The sequence below is a fragment of the Odontomachus brunneus genome, unplaced genomic scaffold (genome assembly GCF_010583005.1).
Source record: "Odontomachus brunneus isolate Ranch 3 - 2012 unplaced genomic scaffold, Obru_v1 Obru_scaffold_043, whole genome shotgun sequence".
NCBI classification, from domain to species: Eukaryota; Metazoa; Arthropoda; class Insecta; order Hymenoptera; family Formicidae; genus Odontomachus; species Odontomachus brunneus.
Window position 1 is genome coordinate 1,188,893 of NW_022639493.1, and position 23,001 is coordinate 1,211,893.

The 23,001-nt window shown below is 42.5% G+C and overlaps 2 protein-coding genes and 1 long non-coding RNA gene across 13 annotated transcripts in view; 2 read left to right on the top strand and 1 right to left on the bottom strand.

The window, feature by feature from the left end:
- LOC116844602 (ankyrin repeat domain-containing protein 16-like) overlaps positions 1-2,030 on the top strand; it is a 4,984-nt gene extending 2,954 nt beyond the window's left edge. For both annotated transcript variants that reach the window (XM_032816372.1, XM_032816371.1), the window contains 2 exons: positions 872-1,226; positions 1,871-2,030. In XM_032816372.1, coding sequence (XP_032672263.1) covers positions 872-1,226; positions 1,871-1,940 — 425 coding nt within the window. In that variant the 3' untranslated portion in view covers positions 1,941-2,030. The remainder of the gene's footprint in view (positions 1-871; positions 1,227-1,870) is intronic.
- Positions 2,031-7,619: 5,589 nt separating this feature from the next.
- The window catches only part of LOC116844600 (latrophilin Cirl-like), a 682,731-nt gene continuing 667,349 nt past the window's right edge, over positions 7,620-23,001 (bottom strand). For 8 of the 9 annotated variants that reach the window (XM_032816364.1, XM_032816366.1, XM_032816365.1 and 5 more), the window contains 2 exons: positions 15,119-15,316; positions 7,620-11,663 (listed from right to left, as the gene is read on the bottom strand). In XM_032816364.1, coding sequence (XP_032672255.1) covers positions 10,770-11,663; positions 15,119-15,316 — 1,092 coding nt within the window. In that variant the 3' untranslated portion in view covers positions 7,620-10,769. The remainder of the gene's footprint in view (positions 11,664-15,118; positions 15,317-23,001) is intronic. The other variant, XM_032816369.1, reaches the window with a different exon arrangement.
- On the top strand, positions 11,543-19,788 carry LOC116844603. 2 transcript variants are annotated; one of them, XR_004378105.1, is made up of 3 exons: positions 11,543-11,683; positions 13,810-15,493; positions 16,098-19,788. It is a non-coding gene; the product is annotated as an uncharacterized LOC116844603 (long non-coding RNA). The 2 variants fall into 2 exon arrangements; XR_004378106.1 differs by having other exon boundaries at positions 11,552-11,683; positions 13,816-15,493.

A 23,001-nucleotide genomic window follows, 5' to 3' on the forward strand; every position in this document is an offset into this window, starting at 1 on the left:
AGAGAGAGAGAGAGAGAGAGAGAGAGAGAGAGAGAGAGAGAGAGAGAGAGAGGGGGGGGGAGAGAATGAGGGACAGACAGAGACAAGGAGAGACAGGGAAAGACAGGGAGAGACAGAGAGAGACAGGAATAAAAGGGGAATCAATAAAAGGATAAGATAGTAAAAAACCTAGAAAACAAGAAAGAGGATGCGTAAAGAAGTTAAAAAAAAGAAAGTTATAGAATGCGTAATAGTAATGAAATAATGCAACAAAATAATCAGGAAATTAGGGGATTAGCAGAATAAAGAAGAAGAAGGGATAGGGAGAGACAGGGAAAGACAGGGAGAGACCAAGAGAGAAAGGGAGAGACAGGGAGAGACAGGGAGAGACAGGCAGGGACAGGGAGAGATAGGGAGGGACAGGGAGAGACAGGGAGAGACAGGGAGAAACAAGGAGAGACAGGGAGAGACGGGGAGAGACGGGGAGAGACAAGGAGAGACGGGGAGTAACAGGGATAACTAGGAAGAGACAGGGAGAGACAGGCAGAGATAGAGAGAGACATATCTCTTCTATATTTTTTCTTCGCGATCTAACCTACGCGTTGACAGCTATTTGCCTGATAGTTTGACAGGCGCAAACAACATGAAAAAAGCCGCAATAGTGATAATTATCACTATTGACCAATATTCACTGTGTCACAAAGTAACCTCATCTTACGGCAGCTAAATAAAAGCAATTCTATATATCACGGTAAAATCTTTTAAAATATTCATACTGAAAACAAACAAATACAAACAGAGGGATAAAACTATTTATAAGTCGTTTTCAAACCATTTGAATGTCTTTTTGTATTTGTAATCTGTAACTTATTTCCATTTTTAATTTCTACAGCATTTCACGGTCATGAGAGAGTAATTAACTCCCTCGTCGTGTTGAGACCGAGTCTGCTAAACTCACAGGACTCCGCGGGTTCCTCGCCGCTTCACGAAGCGATGAAAAGCGGCAACGTGAACGCAGCGAGACGCATCGTACATCTGGGCTCCGATGTCAGTCTCGTAGACAATGTCGGTCAAACTGTTCTGCACGTAGCCGCGTTAACTGGCAACGCGAAAGCTGTTGAATACATTTTGGAGCACAATTTGATTGACGTGAATCGCGAAGCTTCTTTCGGCATCACTCCGTTAATGGCAGCTCGAAGGAGTAATCACAGTGACGTTATCGATATACTGACGAAAAGTGGCGCAAAGTAATAAAGCTTATATCTATAACAAATATTGTTTTTATTACATTAGCGAGATATCTCGTGATCTCTCCCGTAACCACAACAAATGTCATATAATGGGCGATGCAAAGCGATATTCTAATTTTATTTTAACCTTCATATTTATCACGCGCGTGTCCCTTAAAACTGAATTTATCTTTCTGTATTTTATATACTGCATATAGAAAAATATGATTCTATTGCTAAGAAAAAAACAAATTACTCAGTTCACTTTCCTTTTTTTAAATAATGATTATCTTTAATAAAGAATATTTTCTTGATAATATAATATTAAAATATATTCCTTACAAATTTGAAAGAGATTTTATTATGCTCAAAAAAATTTATTTTCTCTCTTTACGAAAATCAAAATCTCTTTATCGAAATCTATCGAGGAAAGAGTTGGTTCGATTTTATGTAGTAAGCAAACCAAAATATTTTAATTTTATATTCTTGATTGAAATGCTAAAATTAGTAAAATTCAGAATGTATTTTGAATAAATTTGATACTTACGATGAACTTATGATAGGTTTGTGGATATATAAACTTATGAAACACTTGAAATAAGTAACAAATGAATATACAGAAAGCAATATATATTTTTCTGTTATTTTTTAATTTTTTGTAGAATATCCTGTTTTCGTGGATTTGCTAAGAAGAAAATTCTCAACAAGAATACGGTTGTATCAAATCGATAAATTTTTTAATTAGCAAAGTTTTCCAACAAATTATGTCCGTATCTATGGTTAAGGACGGATGAGAAACATACACGCATTTTATTCAGAGATTGGTACACATTTATTTATCCTTTGTTTTTTCTTGTATCAGACAGTTTTAAAGAAGCATACAAAAATCAATAAACGGAGGCTCTTATTAGTTCGGAGATACCTAGGCTTTACATTCTTCTTCGTCCTCTACCCTTTACCCTTTCTCTTCTGCTTCGTTAAACTTTCTTTTCAGCGTGCGCAGGCAGGCGACGTAGTACAGAAAATTCATGCGCTTACTGTTACGGTGTATGCGTGCTGGACGAGCCTCTTAAACCCTAGAACGCTAACGCAACATAACCGGTAATCAACAACACCTTGCGGCACACGATATGACGAATTCTTTTGAAAGCTACAAAAAAATAAAGATAAACTACTTAAAATGTTTTGGAAACAAAGAATTAATCGTCATGATCGTTGTGTAATTTAATTGTTAGCCTCGCAATAAATAAAATTCCGTATAGTTGCGAGCGTGAATTACGATATGCCGCAGGGCGTTCAAGTATGCTTTTTCACGCCTAAACGTTACGAAGTATGGTCTAACGAAAGAAGAAAAAAAATAAAATAAAAGAAACGTAATGTTACAACACACGATCGTCACTTATTGATATCACCCTTACTTACAATATCCATAAGGAAAATACCAATGAACAAGACGAAAGATCTCGATCTTGTGCGCGCGAACTTAGCGTTCCAGAGATTAAGTATTGCTTACATCGCGAAGGAGAAACGTAAGAGGTAAGATCACAGAATCGTACGAATTCTATGCGATGTCGCGTGGACTGTAAGGTCTGCGATGTCGCGGCTTCCGATTCGAGAGATACGACGGTTTGGGGAGAAGGAGATGAACGGGAGCGGTTTCTCAGCCCTTTGCTTTCTGTCGACGCCTCCGAGTGTCTGAGCAGCCTCTGTAATTGCAGTCGCATTGGTCTCGTCGAAGAGACACTCGCGCCATATTCCGTCCGCGACTGTCTTTATCGACTATGCTATGTAGCGCAGCCACCTCATACGTATGTATAGCGCAGTATGACTATTGTTGTTAACTAAACTACATGTTACAATCAGTATCTCGAGTGCATCGGCTGCGACGTTCGGAGATGCCGACGGTGAGGCCGAAGGGTCGATTCACATTACTACGCGCGATCGACGCGCCTTTGCCGTCATTTCGATGATCGCCCCCCGTACGGGGCTCGCAACGTCATAGAAAAAATAGGTGTGTGAATAAAGGTTTCCCGCGTAAAGTAACTCGTACCGCACCTTCTCCTCTCGCGATCCTATTCCCTTCTCTCTTATAGCAAATCACAGTATATATACAGGACGCAAATGTTGCCTCGGGGGTGTGGAGGGGTCTCTCGAAACGTCTCGAACCGGCTCCGAAGGGTGGCGGTAATTTGACGGGGGATGATTTTCCTTTTCTTTCGTTATTTCGTTTCCTAGCTCCGCTCGATTCGCATTCCATCTTCCGGAACGAAAGCTTATCCGCTAAGTATCTCGCGGGACGAAGATGGGAGATTCGCGGAGAGAGAAAAATGGTAAGGTGAAGGATTCGAGGACGGAAGGGGAGAGGAAGAGGAAGGCAGGACAGAGAAGGGGAGGGAGTGGTAATGACGGGGCAGGCGGAAAGGTAAGTGGAAAGTAAAGGATTGTCACGACGAAAAGGAAAGAAGGAACATCTCAGGTTGCGACAGTCAATTAATCTCGCGCCTGTTTCTCACCGCTGGGAAAGCGGGCGAGGATAAGAAGAAGGGATGAAAGGAGTGGTCGGGGCGGAAGATATTTACATTTATAAAACGGCTAAGGATAAAACATGCACTGTACATTGTCTGCTCGTGTCCGGTCAACGTGTCCGCACACCGCGCGTGCTCCCTTCGTCCTTTGACCCTCTTTCTCGCGCAGCGATACACATACATGTGGACGAGTACGCTCGACTCCGTTTTGTCTTTTCTTTTGTGTTTCTTCTTCCTTTTCCACCACCTACCCGTTCAATTTTTACACGAGGCACGCCGAGATCACGCGAACACGCCGAGTCCAGCAGGTATAGGCAGGTTCATCAGTTTTTAAACCGGTAAAATTACATCCCTAGCGATCCTGTCTTAGGATTCGCTTGAAATATAATCGGACACTCGAGCCAGAATAAAGTGAGAGAGTTCACTTTGGGTGTAATCTCATACTCGAAACAAGCTTTAGAAATGGGTCGTCCTAAGTATAATTTTATATTTAAAGCGGATTCCCCAAACGAGGAGCGAAGGATCGCTTTAAATATAATTTTCGCATTCGAGATGGACTCGACGGGCGCCGCTGATCCCCGAGCCGCCGCCGCGCGTCGCCTCGTTTACTCTTCTCCTCCGCCGTTCGACCTACTTTTAGTGGAGTTCGTTATAAATATCCAACGATTACTTGGGCTCTTTAATATTTTACTTCCTTTGCTTAGTTTATTTACACATTAACTAATACGTCGTGGGACTTAAGTTAAGATCGCCTCGCGCTTCCTCCGCGCCGCGTCACCGATAATAATAGCTCGTAATGCTTCGCTACTTACTAGTAAAACTCGCTTAGTCTACGTATGCTTTCTTGCCGCATGTCGGTCAACATCTTCAGGGTGTCGCGTGTCCTCGCTCTCGCGGTTTCTTGGATCTCTCGTTCAATCTCTCACTCGCTCACACATTCTCCCTTTCTCTCCGTTTCTCTCTCTCTCTCTCTCTCTCTCTCTCTCTCTCTCTCTCTCTCTCTCTCTCGTTCGCTCGCTCGCGCGCGCGCTCCACTTTACAAGTATTCATTCAACATGTACAAAGCTCTATTTACATTATGTACACACACACACAGTTTTCGCATTCGGAGTCCTTCGCGACGATAACGCCTCGCATGCCTCGCGCGTGTCCTCGTGTTCGTGCACACGGCGAAAACTTTGGTCGGGACAATCGAGACGCCGCCGAGTCGGGACACTTCGAATAAGGACACGTCCGGCCGCGTTCTCGTCGTTATCGATTGAAAATTCGCGGTTCTTCTTATCGCGGACGTGACCTCAAACGTGGCGCTTCGATGTCGAAACGTTCGCCAAAGGTGCGCCGAGAACGCGGCCCGCGTTCACGTCTCATTTCGGGACACACTAGTCGACTTCCGGGCCGTCGGCGGGCCCGCTTCCCTTTCTCGCTTGATTTCTGGTCTCGCATGACGCGTCGAACGGATGGAATGTGAGTGCTTTCGTAATTATCTGGCAATTAGACGTCGCGCAGTTTCCCCCGGCCGTAGAAAATGATACGTCATGAGCTAGCTCCCTTCCGGCTTAACGAATCAATCAGACGTGGCGCATCTTGAACTCCAGAAGCAGCTCATTCTTTCTCTCGATCTCCGATCGCGATCGCGACTCGATACACGGCGGATCTGACAAAGAAATACCGATATTGGCAGTCTTAATTGTTAGATAATGTACAATTTGGTCGTTCCAATTGACGTCAGACGCGCGATCGAAGAGCTCTCAAGATCTTTGCATAGGATGCAAAGATTATCGACGGGCTGACAATCTTCGTGTCGGGATGCGCCGAGAAACCCCATCGTCGATGGACACCGAAGTGAGCAATCACGCCTTAAAACTGCTCGGGACACATTTACACATTTAACGTAGCTCTGGTACCCTTAACGCGATTATCACTATTACAATTCTCCTACGTGCGTGTTCCTCGTGAGCGAGAAATTAACTAAGCAACCACGAAGTCGCGACGCAGTGGACAAAGATACGTCGAATCTGTCGCACTTGCCGGTAATTTTATCCACATTAAAAATATTACAGTTCTATTAAAATTAAAAGTATTCTATCAAAATAAAAAAAAACTGATAATTAAGACACAGTGGTTCAATTAAAAGAAAAACAAGTCTTGAAATTTTTTCTTCAAAGATATCGAAAAGTAGAGGATACTGTGAAAATTTCGCGCGTATCATCTCTGTATTATTTCTGTATTATAAAATATATTGTTGTACTCTTTTTTTTAATGTATTATTGAAAATATATAAAAAGTTCTTTTCTGTATTTCCTTTTTTTTACGTTTAAACACATCGGTTTTTCGTATCACGAAAGATATTATGTCACAATTGAAAAAGATTGTATCGACTGTGGTGAATTGCTCGCGTAATAGCTTAATTCGTGTAGTGTGTGTAAATTCTTCCTTTCCTGTGTAGACTTCATTCTAAGTTAAGAGCTGACTGCCAATACAAAATAAAACGCACGAGAGAACAACAAACGAGAAGTAAAATGCTCGCAGAAAAAAAAAGAAATAGAGGCATGGGACTTGAGACGTATGGGAGTGTAACAGTCGGCTCAACGTAGTTTCATCCACGGTGTATCGCGCACGGTACGTCGAGAAGACTATCGAGCCCGTTCTCGATACTCCTCTCCTCTTCCTTCCTTTCTCTCACTTTGTCGAGGCATCGCCCGACGAGAATCCTCGTGGTTTTCCGTCGTCGTCATCGCCGATGAGGGACGGTCGGGAAACGACGAACTCCCACTCGACACAGTTTTCGCTCGCAATACAAAACACACTCGGGGATGATAAAAAATAAATAGCGCGCGCGCACGCGGTGTATCCCCTCGGTTACACGCTTAGCTTAGCTCACGCGTTCTCACGTACATACACGATTTTTCGTTTTTAAAAAATAGTAAAAAACAGTGACTAAGTGTTCGCGCATTTTTCCACGTCGCTCGGGAAATCCGCTTGTATCACTAATATTTACCCGCCCACATACATTTCCTGGGTCCACCCGCCGTTTTTCTCTCTCTCTCTCTCTTTCTCCCTTTCTCTCTCTCTCTCTCTCTCTCTCTCTTTCACACGTCACAATAATAATATATCGTTACTGTATACATACATGTACATACATATATATATATTTTTTTTTTTATTTATAAAAATAACGTTTTGGGACTAAAACGTAACGTTCCAAAGCGGCGCGCGACAAGGAGCTACCGTAGTACACGACTGATAAAGGCGCTTCAGCCACTGCCCCTCGATTTCTCCTTTGTTCTTCTTGTACGGGAGGAAATCTAATTTCCGGCCATCAACTGCCAGAACGCGCTCGTCGAAACACACGACTCGCGGTGGTGAGCGCTAGCACGCGCACACGAGAAGCGAACCGAATGTCAGAACGAAGCTTTGCGCAGAACCGGCCACACTAAGAAGAGGTAGTTACTTCAGAATAAACAGACAGAAAGAATAACGCAACGGCGGCTGTGTAACCGGATAACTGCAATTTACGTAAAAACTATATTAATCGAGACGTGTTTTTTTGACGTTCTGTTTTCTAAAGAGAATATTCATGCGGTGAATAATGGAACTGAATATTGATACTAATCAATTTGCGATGACGAATTCTGATCAATTTTTCCAGTTGATGTTAAAGGTCAATGTTTTACGGTTCATCGTGTGAAAAATGATAAGTAATACATGTTAAAAAAATTAACAAAAAATAAATAGTATTATCAAAAACGAAAAACCGCGGAAAAATAGAACGTTGATAATGCGTTGAATCTTGTTTCGATACGCATATGCTGAAAGCCGTATTCGATATTGAGAAGAAATAAAATGTTGAGTTGTGTAATAAGTAATTTCGGATGTTAAAACAACATAAAAATGTAATATCGTTTTGTTTTATCTAAAAAAAATTCAAAATTTTTTATTACAAAAAGCAAAAAGTTGCATAACGTTCTTGACGAAGACAATAACGTCGTTTATGGAAGTGCTGAAGCAACAACGAGTATCTGTGACGACCTGTGACGAGACTGCTCCGGCTGAAGGCGACTTCGCGTCACAAAATAAAAAGGTATCTCCGTTCATACATAAAAACGTCGTCGAAGAAATTCTTACAAGACATTCGTACGACAGCCAAACGCTCCTTTCTTTCATCGCGCGAGGTAAGCGTCGCCGCGCGGCTATCTCGTCGCAGATCACACGATACCGGTTATCCTTTATCGAGCCGTCGTCGATCCCGCGTAAAGATCGGGCACGTCGATCCTCGGCCTCTCGACAATCAGCGGCGTATCGTTGGCGATTCGCGTATTCGGCCGGTGGCGATATGTCTAGATCTATGTTACAATGCCTGTTTTCTAAGTTGAGGGTGGTCACGCCGACCCGCCCGTTCCTGGAAAGCTTTGCACCGCCGAACACTCGCAGGTACGCAGGGCCCGAAAGAAAGCGAGCCGGTAAGGGGCGGCAAGCCGTGAGCGACTCGTCCGCCACAGCGCAGCGTGTCCCATCAAATGCGGAATTGAGCGTGGCGTTAAACGCACATTCGCCGTGATCGGGCAGCACAACGAGCGGTCGACACGGCGGTTACATCGCGCCATTGTAATTTACGCGGGATTCACACTCGGCTGTGCGGCGAAGCGCGTTTAATACCACGGTCAACGCGACACCTAAATATCACCGGACACGCGCGTTTGACGGCTGAACCGCCGTTGAATCCGCCACTTATCGTCGCACTGAATACCGGCTCACGACACGCGGTCTGTCGAGTTCCGTAATCCTCTCCTCCCCTGACCCGTTACAATCGTGCGGCTGTGGCCGTGGGCCCGGGAAGCGGATGCGCCGAGGTATCGACGATGCTCGCGCGATATTCCCCTCTTCGAAGTCCGTCGCGCACGAGGATGGGTTTCGATGCGATCTGGAGAATGTATCGCCGTAGGAAATATACCGATTCGAGTGATTTGTAAAGAATGACGCAGCGCGCACAAGGTAAAAGTACCAATATGCACACGGACACGCACCTAATCCTAGACACTTTTATTGCTTTACTTTTAAATGGGAATATATTTAAAGTTTCAACATATAATATATATGCATATATTGAACATATACAGAGTGAAGCAACCATAACTGGAACTACTTCGATAACGCCGTAAATATTGATTTTACCAAAAGCTGATTCAAATGGATATTGTATGACTCGAAGGAAGTTATGTAATGCATTAGTCAAATTTTTTGTCGCTTGTAGTTTTCAGGATTTCAAGATCACCTTTAGTTCATTAAATCGAAATCAATCTTTATTCTATAACCAGAATTGTAGAGAAAATTAAAACAAATTCTCATTCCTACATCTCCCACTTCAAATCACCAGAATCCCTTTTCTTATAAAAGAAAACATTTCGCAGAAAATAGCAGTTTTAAACTGCTTCCTGAAGAAATGAACTAATATGTTCATGAAACGTCGGAACCAAATCCTATAAGAAAGACGTGGTCTAAACCCAGAAAACAAGCGAAGTTTAAGATTCCTTACGAAATGGTTTCATTTATGTTCTTCACCTTGTAGATGTGTAAATACATGTACAAACACACACACATATATACATATATAGTGTTAAAAATATGTTAAATATTCATATTTAAAGACCAAAGCAATAAAAACGTCCAGGATTAAGTTTGGGAATTGGTATTTCTATCTTACATTCACCTGAATGACCTCCATCAGACTTCGTAATTTTTGTCTTGAATAATTAATTGATTAAATAAAAGAGAATATATAATATTCATACAGGTGAAACCTAATTATTAAAAAAATATAAAAGTAAATTGAAAAAGTTAAAGCGAATCTCTCAAAACCAAACACCTTATACGGCGCAACTTTTGCAAATTATATAAAATTCTTTTGCAATGTGTTACAAGATATATATATTCGCATTAAAAAATATGACAGAGTAATATTGACAAGAAATATTTTGCAAAAATTTCCACGAGCTATTTTCAACATATCATGTTAGTAAAACTTTGGTTCATTACGCTCGTGCGAAGCTCATAAAATCACTGTCTCAAAGCGTGCGATCACATTCGGGACAAATTTTCTGCTGTTTCCTTTCCGTTGCCTCGCAATTCTCGAAGCCGATTTTCGCGTCGCTGCGGACTCCGGAAAGCTCCCGTCCATAAGGACTCGTCACGTTCTGGTCTTTGCTCGCGCACTCGATTCGCCAATTCCAAACGCCCGGCCACGAACGGGCACACGTCGTCGTCGTCGTCGTCGTCGTCATCGTCATCGTCGTTGTCGTCGTGGTCATCGTCGTCGTCGACTTAGCCTAAACGAGAGGTCCGCTACAGTCCTGTTATACAAAGTCCGCGTCGCAGTGGTTTTCTCACGCACTCACACACCCCACGCATGCACACTTAGGTAAATCCTAAGAGACGCGGGCGTCCGTTGGACGACGTGGCAGTCTAGTTGGACGCCCGTCTCGACCTCACACTCATTCCAACCTTTCTCTCGCTCACTCTCTCAGCATCTGTGCTCTTCAGCATCCCCTCTGTCTCGCTGCTGATCGCGAGGAGACGTCCGACCGTATTGCACCCGGCTGCAACGGATGCCAAGGGCGGCGTTCTGGTAGAGCGCTCGCGATACGAGTCGATTTATGGCTAAAACGCGACGAACCTCCGCGCGAGCCTCGGCCATGACGCACCGTCGCGCTTACGTTTGAGCTAAAAAGCGGCACACGTCCGTCTCACGCAGGAGACCCCCTTTTATGAGCCCCCACCGTCGAGGGGGACTAATCGTCGACTAAACACGCGCTTCTTCTCAGGAACGAATCGTCATCATCACCGTCACCACCACCGTCACCCCCACACCGTCACCACATGTCCCCGGACAAGACGAGCCATCCGGACAGATCGCGATAGCTGCGCGCCGATCCGGCTGATCGGCCCCGTCTCCCCGGAAGAACGTCCGTCATCGTTCCTGCGCGGCAGGTCGAGGAGGGAATGTCTCCCTCAGGTCGCCGAGTCGTGGAACCGGGCGGACCTAACACTCGCTGTAGGACGGCGGCGGCATACCGCGACCCGTGTACATGTCCGTCTGCGGCTGCAGGTGGCAGACGACGGTGTGACCGTCCAACACGGCCACCGTCCGCGTGTGGTCCTGCTGCGGCGGCATGCCGTATGCCGCCGGTAGCCGCGGCAGGTCGCCGAGCTCGTACCTAGCCTGCTGCCGGCGCAGCTTTTCCCAACAGGCGTTCAGGGTCCGTTCCATCGCCGGACCGTATTCCGTCGTGTCGTAGTGCGCGAGGTTACCGCCTGCTCCCCCGTTGCCGCGTTCCGTCATCGCCTGGCCGTAGTGCGCCAAGTTGCGGTCGGCAGCGGGTGAATACGGTATCAGCGGCCGGTGGTCGCCGTAGCTCCTGGAGGACTGCCTGCTCATGTCACTCTGCCGCCGGCCGTCCTCGTCGGACATATCCGACACTTGGATCTCGCCGGCGCCAACGACGCCACCGATACCACCGCCGATGATACCTCCGCCGACACCACCGCCGCCGCCGCCGCCGCCACCGCCGCCGCCGCCGCCGCCACCACCGCTTCCCCGCTCGATCTCCTCGTACACTGGATCGTCCTCGTTGGCGAGACCGCGCGGCAGATGCACGTGTTGGCCGTGATGGGCGTGCAGCTGATGGTGCCCGGTGCCGTTGCCGCCACCGCCCCCGCGACCGTCCACGATCTCGGTGTATGTGTGATTGTACGGCATCGCGGCGCGTCTACCGCCGGTCGTCCTGCTGCCAGTGCTGTTTATCTCGCCGGCGTCGCTCGGTCCGCGTCTCCTGCCTGAGTGGCCGAGCGTCAAGGTGTTGTGCGTCCGTGGGGAGTCCTCCTGCTCGGAGCCGCCGTGTCCGGAATCACGGGAGTAGGATTTAAAAGAAATGTTCTGCGGAGAGAGTTGATGCGGTACGTTAGAGTCGTTAGTTGGAGCGGTCAGTCGGTGCGCGAGGGAGGAGGATGAGACGAGACCATAGACTTATAGAATAGACTGCGCACTCTTAAGGAGAATTCGTACCTTCGTAAAGGCAGAAAGCAGGAAGGCAGAAGCCAATCAGAACGTCTCGTGCTGGACAGGTGGTAATCGACAGTTTCTGTGCTTTTCTACCAGCGAGAGTTTTAAGCTTGATTTATAATGTGTTATTTGCTTCCTGCTTCTTTCTCTTTATCTCTTTCTGACTCAAATCTTAAGCTTTAAGTCAGAAAAAGATAAAAGACAAGAAACAGAATGCAAAGAGCATATTGTAGATCAAGCTTTAAGTGGCTTCTGCCTTCCTGCTTCCTGCTTTTCTGCCAAGATATGAATTCTCCCTTATAGAACGGCTGATGACAAGATTGAAGGACAAAGATATAGAAAATTGGAGTTAAATGCTTTCTCTGTCACACAATCTGGGAGATGGCGATGTAGGAGAAACAAAAGCAAGAATGAAACGTACAAGGAAACATCACGTACTCTGATTCACCAGTTTTGATAAAATATTTTTATGAGTAATCTTCGTTCAATGAAGTTTCTTCCTTTGTTTTCCTAATCTGGACGATTAGACAAGGAAAGCATCTTACTCTCTATTGTCCTCTCTTACTAACGCTGATTTCAACCCTCCTTCAACAATGCGCGGGCTCTCCTATATGTATATGGACGAGAATTATTCATGAATCACACATTATCAAACTCAAGAATATTTGCTGATACGAGAATGTATCTGCGCTTTCATCTCCATTTCTTGTTATTTTACTTTGATTACACTCGATTTATGGCCGCTTTCAAATGAAACGGCTCAATTGATGATCCCGCATGCATGAGAAGAACGAGAAAATCCCGCTCGTGTCGCACGAGGACCGTATTTCACGGTTAATCATCCTCCTCTCCTCGTGTTCTACAGTACAAAAAAGAAAATTAACACGTAACGTAACGTAAACCAAGGCACACAAGATGAGCTACACACAATTCATAACAGGATAAATGGAGCACTGTGTTCTGATATAAAACGTCATAACCGCGTATTCGCATTTGTTCTTGCGCCGCGGACGCGCATCAGAATAAGAAAAAAAGAGATAGGGGCAGGGGGAGGGTCGGTAGAGCGACATAGCTTATTCCATAACATCTACCGTCTCCTCTGGTTTTACTTCGCTCATCAATCACCGCTATTTCGCTGCATGCCAGTAATTCAACAAACGTTGCTAAAAGTAAAAATATAAAAAAATATATATGTATTTATTTTATTTATTTGTTTCTTATATCTGTGCAGCATTCATAGGACAGAAGTTAAAAAATCCCTCGATCAATATACGTATCGGCTGACCGATTCTTCACAAAATCATGTCACGAAGGTTTTTGCAATTCCACTTGCATATTTTGCGAGCAACATGTAACAGTTACTTTTGATACTATTTTAGTGAAATAACTTGAATAATATCACCGTATTTTCACAAATATATAAAACAAATATAATCTTATCTCTTTATCGAAATTTTCTTCTATATAGCTTTAAGGTTCTAAAACCAAAAGAAGAATATTCTAAGTACAATAATTTCTTAATTAAAAATTTCTTAAAATTATAGATATCTTTTATCTACAAGTCTCGTTCTTAATTGACATTTCTTTTAAAAATCAGACATTTTGTTTCGAGTAAATATTTTCCTTTTGATTCAAATGGAGAACAAAAGTTGGAATATTTGATAGATTTCGAAATCATATAGTTTACTTCATTAGAAGAATAGTTTTTCTGTAAGAGTTTTTTGTTTAGATTGTGAAATTACAGGAAACAGTACCCTACAACTGGAATTCTTTCTGTTTTGGAAGTTAGAATATTTTCCTTTTGGGTTTTGAATTTTTCTGAGGCCATATATACGAGAATTTCGCTAAAAATAAGATTATACTTTTTTTGGGGTAAACTCTTGTCTTTTTTTAAGGTAATTACATGTCAATATCTTATGAAGCAACAACAAATTTTGCACTGTTTTGTAACTCAAAGATGGAAGAAAAGATGGATTATACCTAAATGTACAAGATCTATTTCTTTTCATTTACTTCTCAGTTACAGGATGAGGCCAATTATTCCAGTCTCAAGACATTGATATGTAAAAGCAAAGCAAACCGGAGGAAGATCACAGACGAAAAACTATGACGCAAGCCGTGTCGCCAACTCGAAAAATAATCTCATTTTACACACCGACAAGATATGTCCGCATCTCCATGCTCAAAATTCGGATTGGGCTCGCTGCTGGGATGCGTGAGAGTGATTAGGTGCTGTGCTGAGTGAAAATGAATACCGCACACCATGCAGAAACAAAAGAAAGAAAGACAGAGAGCGAGAGACCATAAGACAAGACACGATCAGCGGAGACGGCTCTAGTTTTGGCGAAAGCATCGGTATAAAAAAGTTATATTCAACGCGAGGCCCTGCGTACACACAGTCTAGCGACGTCTTTATAAATACGAGAGAACCGTGTTGTAATAAAGCAAATATCAAAGTCGTAATCAGCGAGATTCTCACTAGAGATAGCGGGGATGCTCGCAAACACGAGGATGGTGGTTGCCGAGGTATTTGCGAACGCGTGAACTATATCCTCGATTAGTATGATCTTTGTAAATGCGCGATCCTCCGCGAGAACACAAAGACTACGGTTAATTCTTGTAAACGCAGGCTATTTGCGAACGTAAAGATCATATTTAGCGAGGATCTCGTCAATGCGGGAGCAGCGGCTCGGCAAACACAGCCGCTCGCAAATACGAAGACCCATCATGATTTCGAAACATTTGGCGGATGCGCCGCGCGGTTCAATTATGAATGAGAAGAGCGTTGCCCGAAAGTAAAGCAGCACCTTTTCATAAAAACGCGCATGCCAGACGAGACTAATTATTCTTCATTAATTAAAAGTTGCGACAAATGTTTGCGCGCGTATCGAATTATAACATACAATTGGAATTACACTGAAACCATCCTCGATAATGAAAAAGTCGGAATAATTGAAGAATTAATTAATACATCAAATTAACGCGAAATTGTAAACACGCACTCTCTCTCATCATTTACGTTTCAATAATTCGATTCAATGAAACGCACCTTTCTCTTTAGGGGAGACCGTGTTTATAACAAAAGCAAATTATACCACCCCCACATCCGAACGTCTCGATCGCTCCAATCAACTGCGTGAAAAAATTGCGTCGCGACTCACCACGCTCACGCGCAGCAATATCCGTGTGTTCGACCTTCGATCGAGAATATCATAAAAATCTCAATATGTTAGCGCCGAGTTCGCCTCACACTCATAGAGCCGCCCCTCCGCGAGCGAGGGTGAGAAACACAGTGAACGAGCGAGCGAGTTTAGCGGTGAATTAGTTACCTTCCACATGAGGTTTTTGTTAAGGTGGCCCCAAGTGGCGGTGGCAGATTTGGGGATATTGGGAGCTGAGGGTAAGAAGGCGTGACGTGCGTACGGCAGGGTGGCCACGATGTGAGTCTCGGTCGAGGAGGGTTCACCTGGCACCGTTACCGCCGGCTGCCTATCGACTATCGCCCAGCTTCGACCGGATACCAAGTACTGCAAAAGCAACCAATCCGCCGTTCCCCCTTTAACCCTTCGTTTACCGATGAGCAGGGCCAGCCCTGTCGCTGCTGTCGCTCGTGATACAGTGTTTAATGCGTGTGGATGGACTGATGTCGTCTAACCCGGTCGAGTGACGATTTACGCGCAATCGCCGACGTCAACGACTGGCAAGTATGGACCCGAAACGCGCCAATATCAGACGATCCGCGTAGTAGACGGGGAGAGAATATTATAGTTTTGTTCTTTTCTCTCATATTTAAATCCTTTTTCTGTTTTAATATGTTTCTAGTGGTGCAGGAATAGATTGTCTATCTTGCTAACACTCCTGCTCAAAAAACCCGATAAGGATTGATAGAAATATATAAAAATTGCATTGAAATATCACGTGACTTGATTCAAACCTATCATTTCTATCGAAAATTGCAATTTTTTATATTTCAACTCATATAAAAAAATTGTCAATTTATTTCATTTTATATCACGTGTAACTTACTTTTAACGATTTAATATTTATATTTATTTTAATTTTTATCAAATATATGATTCAGTTATGTAGATTTTTTTATGTAACTCCATCAAATCTTTAAAGCAGGGATAACAAATTCCGCTAGGAACATAGCAAACTTTTTGAAGTACACTTCCAAAATATGAAGCATAGTTTCCAAAATATGAATAGCATATATAAAATGAGAAAATAAATTACTGCAGAAGGTCGACCTATTCCTCAATCATATAATTCTACAGTAATATTTACTATAAAATTCTCTCTGTGTAGACTCGACGTACATCATCATGCGATTCAGTAAACAAAGGGTTTCTCACATAGCAAGCAACCGCACCGATCCTTTACGAGTGACTTCGTTCCACCGGGATAGCGGGATAGGGGATGGAGAGAAGGGTTAAATGAATCAACCTGGAATGCTTCCAAGAGTACTGATTGATAAATCCGCAAGATTTTAAGTAAAAGGACCAATACTTGGACATTAATAACATTGATAACTAAATCTGGACGGTTTGATTGTTTTAATTTTTAAATATGAATATCTAAACTTTCAAAATGTACAATATATATATACATAGGTTTTTCAGTAATATCCTATTTAAATTGACTCTAGGAACACGCTCTCTTAGTATGTATAGTTAGTTCATGGAACACCCTTATTCTGTACCGAAAGTTTAAACAGTCATATTGAAAGATCAAAGTAATTAAAATCCAAAGTTAGGTACCAGTATTATTAGCGTCTAGGCTAATGGTACTTCACCTTACACCCGAGCGTAGGAGGACTTCGAGAGAGAGGCTTCGTTTGAGGGTTACGTCGTGAACTACAACGTCTTATCCCCGTCGCGTACGCGTTCCACCGATTGAAGTTACTGGGGCCGGAAGGAAGGACCGGAAGAGCCGAGCGTCGCGATCGATGAAGCGACGGAACGAGAGACCTCGTGCGCCAATTAGGATACATAATCGTCTGGATGCGGGGTGGAGGAGAGGGCGCGCTGTAGATTTGGCGCGAGCGACACGAGCGAACACGTGCGGGAGAAGATATGGGCCGTGAGCTGTGCACATCCAGCGGTATCTCTCTCGCGCGTTACCGGAAGCGGAACGGATTTAACTCGCGCGGGAGCGAATCTACGACGTAGCGGCCTGAGATACGCGACGTCGGCACGCACGCGGCCGACGGTCTCGTCGCGGTCTCTTTCCACCCACCGAACTTTCCTTCCTTCCTTCCTTCCTTCCTTCCTTCCCGCCGCCCTTTGACGGACGGATGGACATGCCGTGTTTGTTGTGCGAGGACGACACGTGATTGCACCTGTTTCGCGACTCTATAGGGACGAGTCACGCGACCGCCGGACAGCCGGACTTCCGCTCGAAATGAAACCTACGACCCGACACGCAGTCGAAAAAGACTGCCGCGCTCGGTGTATTCGGATAAATTGTCCTTGGGGCGCGCGAAGGACAGTGGAAGCTCGCGGCGGCGGCCATTGGGTCGAAGGATCCCCGAGTGGAAAGGAAGTCGAGCGAGAAAGTTTGTCACGTTTTCATGTAAACATCAGGGATAATTCGGATATTCGAGACGCGATAAACTCGGACGAGAGATATCATAAGTATGATATTTATATTAAAAACTCTCCGTAGTTTCCAAACTTTCAAGGAGTAGAGGTATCGTCGAGTTCGGAGTCTTAGAGACATATTAATAGTCGTTATTTGAGAAATTGGTTTCACATGAGACACTCAGATTTTTATTTGGAATCAGATCCGAGCTTTTCAGTTGAATTGTTATTTGTGATATTATGTTTGTAATTGCGGTTCAACTGAAAAACTCTAACTCTGAACTGGGTATCTCACTTGAGAAGAGTTTCAAGTAACGACTATTAATACAGGCCTTAGATTCACAGAAAGGTGACTGAAAAGTTTCGTTTCATCTGAATCGTAAAGTCCAGGTGCCATATTTCCATAGCAGCTAATGAATATATGATAGAATTCCTCAAGTCAGAATTAGGTCATCGTCCGCTATTTGTAGAGAGGAAGTGAGTGAATAATAAAAAAGTGTGCTTCGTTATTTCATAGAGCTTCTTTCTCACTTCTATTCACGTCGCACCTAAAAATGGCGGATAGAATGCAGATCAACCAGGAATCATCCTGCTTTGTTCTAACTCTGACTAGAGGAACTCTAGCACATGATATTCCGATAAGTAAAAAGTTACATTTTTGTTAAATATTTTTAGTAAGATGAGTGTGACCCAATTTTTATTTATTTATTTTTTATTTTATACAAAACATGTTATAACTGATAATATATAAAATTTAGAATAAAAACATGTTTATGGTAAGTATGGATGTAATAACTGATTATAGTATTGCAGTAAAAAAACGAATACAATTGTCACAAATTGTGACACGGTCACTAATTGGGACATTCATCTTGTATCATCACTTACATGTTTTTTGATGTGCAAAATCACATCAACAAGTTAATTCAAACTTCAAATCATGAGGTGAATACTCCTACTTAGTGTAATTATTGAGATTAACTTTATGTATACAAAATGACGACTTTCAATATATCGAGTCTCAATGTTGCCTCGCTGTAAATCTAGGGCTCTAGTCGAATCCTCGGGGATGTGATGGGATTTCTTTGTGTGGAAATTTCTTCGGCCATAAGAAGGATAACTGTACTGCGCTGTCTTCTTATCGAATAGTCACCTTAGGTCTAGGTGACCTAATTGTCTCTATACTTTACCTTGCGTGGCTATGCAGTCTGACGCTAAATCAGCAAGACGCATCTAGCGGATAAGAGGAATAAGAGAGAGACAGAGAGCGAAAGTGGCCGGTGAATGAGCATGTGTGATGCGGTGGAGGTGTGACAGATGTAGCGGATCGCTTCGCGCGAATTTTCCTCGCCCGTACACCTTTCTTTCCTTTTTCCTTTTTCGTCATTTTCCATTAAGTGGCTGATCGTGTAAGTGAGTAGTGCCTGAGCGAGCATTCGCACGCCTTTTAACCCTTCGCACTTGAAGCACCAATCCGATTATCTTCTATTTTAACTCTCATCACATTATCGTAATCGAGCTTAGCGAGAGAAATTTTCGAAAATTTAAGCGAGGTCAAGTCGATCTCTATTCGTCGCATCGATGAAACATTCGAACAATATATTTTTTCAATATTTTATCTGAAGCAATAAATTCTACGTTTGAATCGAGGAAAATAAATATAAAATTTTCAAACCTCAACAAACAACGCAGCGACGGCAATCGCTGGGGCTCCATACATTATAAAAATACCCGTGATTTCGTGGCCTTGTGGGTCGACTGATAGCGCGGGCGTGGCGCATGCGAAGGATTAAATGCCGCGTTCTTCAGCGTGTGAAATGTGTCGGCGAATTCGATTCGAAAGAAACGCATTTCCACTGCGAACAATCGCATCTTTGGCAAAGCGTTTTCGATCGATCGATCGGCCGTCGTTCAGAGGTAGAGAAAAAAACCACTTAATTACTCGAGGACGCGCATCCAGGCGGAATACGGAAGTGCCGTGAAGTGCAAGAGAGCAAAACGACGTGAGGCGCGACGTGTGAGTGCCTACATAGAGTGCATCCCTTCGTACTCCGCCCTTCGCGTGTCTAGTTAAAGTTGAGAGAGGAAAAAAGGGGTGCGCTCTCTCTGGTACATTACGAATCTTTCTAAACGTATACCTTCCCTATCGCCGACGAAAGTGCGTTTGTTTAAAGCCCTTCGTCGTGGAGGAACGATCTGGTCGGTAATGCGTATTAAAATGTAAACAGCATGAGATAATCATTAAACTAAATTACGTTTTTACATTATTCCGTCGCGATTAACCCTTTCAGTCCTAGATCGTCTTACTGCCATTTGCTGATTTTATGGAAACGTTTGTGGAAGTTACACTTCACCAATTTTTTAATTTTGTACAGAGATAAAAATTTTACTTTTGTGAAAATGATGTAGTAATATAATTCCCGTCAAGTTATGTAATATGTAATGTTTTATAATAAATTGACTCGATAATTTCTTTGCAAATATACTGAGATAAAAAAATATTTAAAAAATAAAAAAATATTTATTCGGTGGGTACTAATAACATGTTTATTTAAATTCACACTTATTCAACTATTTTATAACTTTATTATTTAACTATTTTAGAAATAATTGCTCTCTCTGATGAAAAGCTGAAGTTTTAAGAAAACTTGTATTTTCTGAAAACTTGTATTTTTCTTATTCAAAACATATTTTCTATTGATATAAGTGAATGTATTTTTATATAGTACACATCGAATAAATGTTTTTTTTTTTTAATTTCTTAGATATATTTTCTGTCAGTGAACGACTAGCGATACGAGTGATATCGATCGTTAGTGAGCGTCTTCTAATATCGCCTCTAATATCGCCAAAATCGATTGTAGCGGAAGACTAATCGTCTCATCTTGTCGACGAAATAACACTCGTCCGAAATGTCAAAAATGATGACCAAAAGGGTTAACGACGGGTGTCGATACAACGCAGCTGCAAGAGGCGCAATCGTAAATCACGACTGCGCGGATGTAACTGATGTTACGAATCCACGATTGTACTCGATGATTTCCACGTGAAATCGCAGTGTGCGTGTACCGTCTTTTACCTGATTACAGAGACTTTCATTGACACTCCGGCAGATCTGAAATGAATGGCGCGAGTCGCACGAAATCGTGCGACTCGCGCTGAGAAAAGGAGCGGGTTGGGGGGGGGCGTAAGAGGGGTACAAAGTAGCCAGCAACCGCGTTACACCAAACCCCGAGGCCAGATAAGAAGCACGGAAATCACCACTGTTAGTAGGAGGTCTTGCGGGCGAGCGTGCTCGCGAGAGTGCGAATTCGAGTTGTGTTCGTGCTGTGCCTGCCTTCCGCCGCGTTATTTACAGAATGGGGGACACATCGAGCGTAATCTCGAATAGGTAATATTGGAAAGGACGTCTCATCTGCCGAGTTCATCTCTTAAGAAAGAGAGTGAGAGAGAGAAAGAAAAGAAAAAAAGGTAAGAAGAGAGAGAGAAAGAACGCGAAAGAGACTCTTGAACCGTTTGAAATTAATTGATTTATCGAGTACGACATTTTAATTTACCCGGTTTGTTACACTCAAAATTATTCGGTGCTTCTGTTCGAGATTCTCAAAAGATTGCAGTTATCCGTTACTTGATATTTCAGATAAGGAATACTGAACGATGTCGAGAGAGACAGCCTTAATTGGAAGTACAACCAGGTCGTATTAACGAGGCGCTCGAATTAAATTGAGATCAGAAAGAAGAAGCATCGATTCTCGTTACCTCTTTAACAAGCGTAAAACGATACGTTTGATATTAATCGACGATCCAGTTAGAGAATTTCGTTCTATTAAAATTCTTACAGCCGTATACTGAGAGAAAAAATATCTGAAAAATAAAAATATTTATTCAATGGGTACTAACAGTATATTTACTCAAGTCTAAATTCTTTTATTTAAGTAGAATAAACAATTTCATGAAAAGCTAAGGTTTTAAGAAAACGTATATTTTCTTATACGCAAAATATTTTATTTTAGTATAAATAAATACGTTATTAGTACCCATTACATAAATATTTTTTATTTCTTAGATATGTGCTCTTTTATAGTATACAGAGTGAGTCGTGGAGAAACGTTAGTTTGACGGAAAATTTCCCGTTTTGTGTAATCTTAAATAAAAAGTTTATATTACAAACTCGGAAATTTCATTTCGCACATCTCAAATTGACTTTTTAGCTGGAAAAGGCCTGGAAAAACCTGGTTGTAAGTATACGCGGAATTAAAGAGTGAAAAAAGTATACAGGGCTTGAATTGAATAGAATATCTCTATCAAATTTTACGAGAGAATTTTAATTTGAGATTAAGTCTCAGCGCGGGAGCTGCAACGATCAATACTGAAAATCGAAATTCATTTTTAGGAAAAAGAACTCATATTCATACGTTATATAACTCTTATATTTTTGGGAATTTTTAATATTAATATTTTCCTCGGGCTAGCGTTTCTCCACAGTCTGTTCTACAATAGCGTACATGAGCACGTTCAACAATCTCTCTTTCAAATACATTTTTTGTTCCGCTAGTTTCTCTCTCTCTCTTTCTCTCTCTTCTCCTCACTTTATTTTTGTCGGCCAATTCTCTACGACTCTCTGAGCACTACAGGGTCGAAAGAGCCGAACGGTTCGTTAAATGCCTTTTAACCCGTCGTACTGTGAATCAGTTTTTGAAGTGACTTGCTGATAACACAAAAAAAGCTTTTGAGAACATGTCGGTTTCGAATGTTAAAGTCAGGTGTGCGCTTAACACTTAATACAAGCTTCAGAGCTGTTTTTTTCAAAGAATAAAATTTTTCTATACGGCCATAATAACTCACTATCGATTCTGCCTATGTTTTGGAGAATTTTCGAAAAAAAATATTGGTATTTATCAGAGCATTGTACATGTTATTGTATCACTTTACATTGTTGTACATCGTTTTTATGAAATAAAAATCCTTGAATGTACGTTAATTTTTATATGCAAAGGTAATAAAACCTTCAATTATAGCAGAACTCGTTTGTATCGCGATCCTGCAAAAAATTGAGTATAAAATGTTAAAGAAAAGAGGACGTGTTTTTTCTGTTGTATCGAGTTAAATTGGATTCGCTATAAGCATGACATTGTGAACCGAACGGCTACGTTTTACGTTAAAATTGTAACTGAAACACGAACCACCATCTATTTATATGCGCTGAGAAAATCGAGAAAGATAGACAGAAACTACGAATTGCGTGGAAAAACGGTAACTAATCATGGCGACCTTTCGGTCGTGCCGTAAACAAGCTTGAGGGAAGGCAGGCTTGAAATCTGAGCGGCAGGCAAAAAGTGAGCAATAATTAATAACAGACGGATCATACTTGTGTTACTTGCAGAGCGAAAAAAGAATGTACAGAGGAGGTCAAAAAGGGGGAGAAATAGAGAGACAGAAAGAGAAAAAGAAAGAAATACAATTTCTCGATACTCGGGAATCAGTCTGATTCCTCAAGAATATACGCGATTTTAGATGCGATCTATTAGACGCTGCAAAAACGCTTTGAAGCGCTTAAAGAAAAGCCATGAATTGGTTCATACGGTGCTTCAAAGTATTTGTAGCGTCTAATGGATCGTATTCTTTGTTAT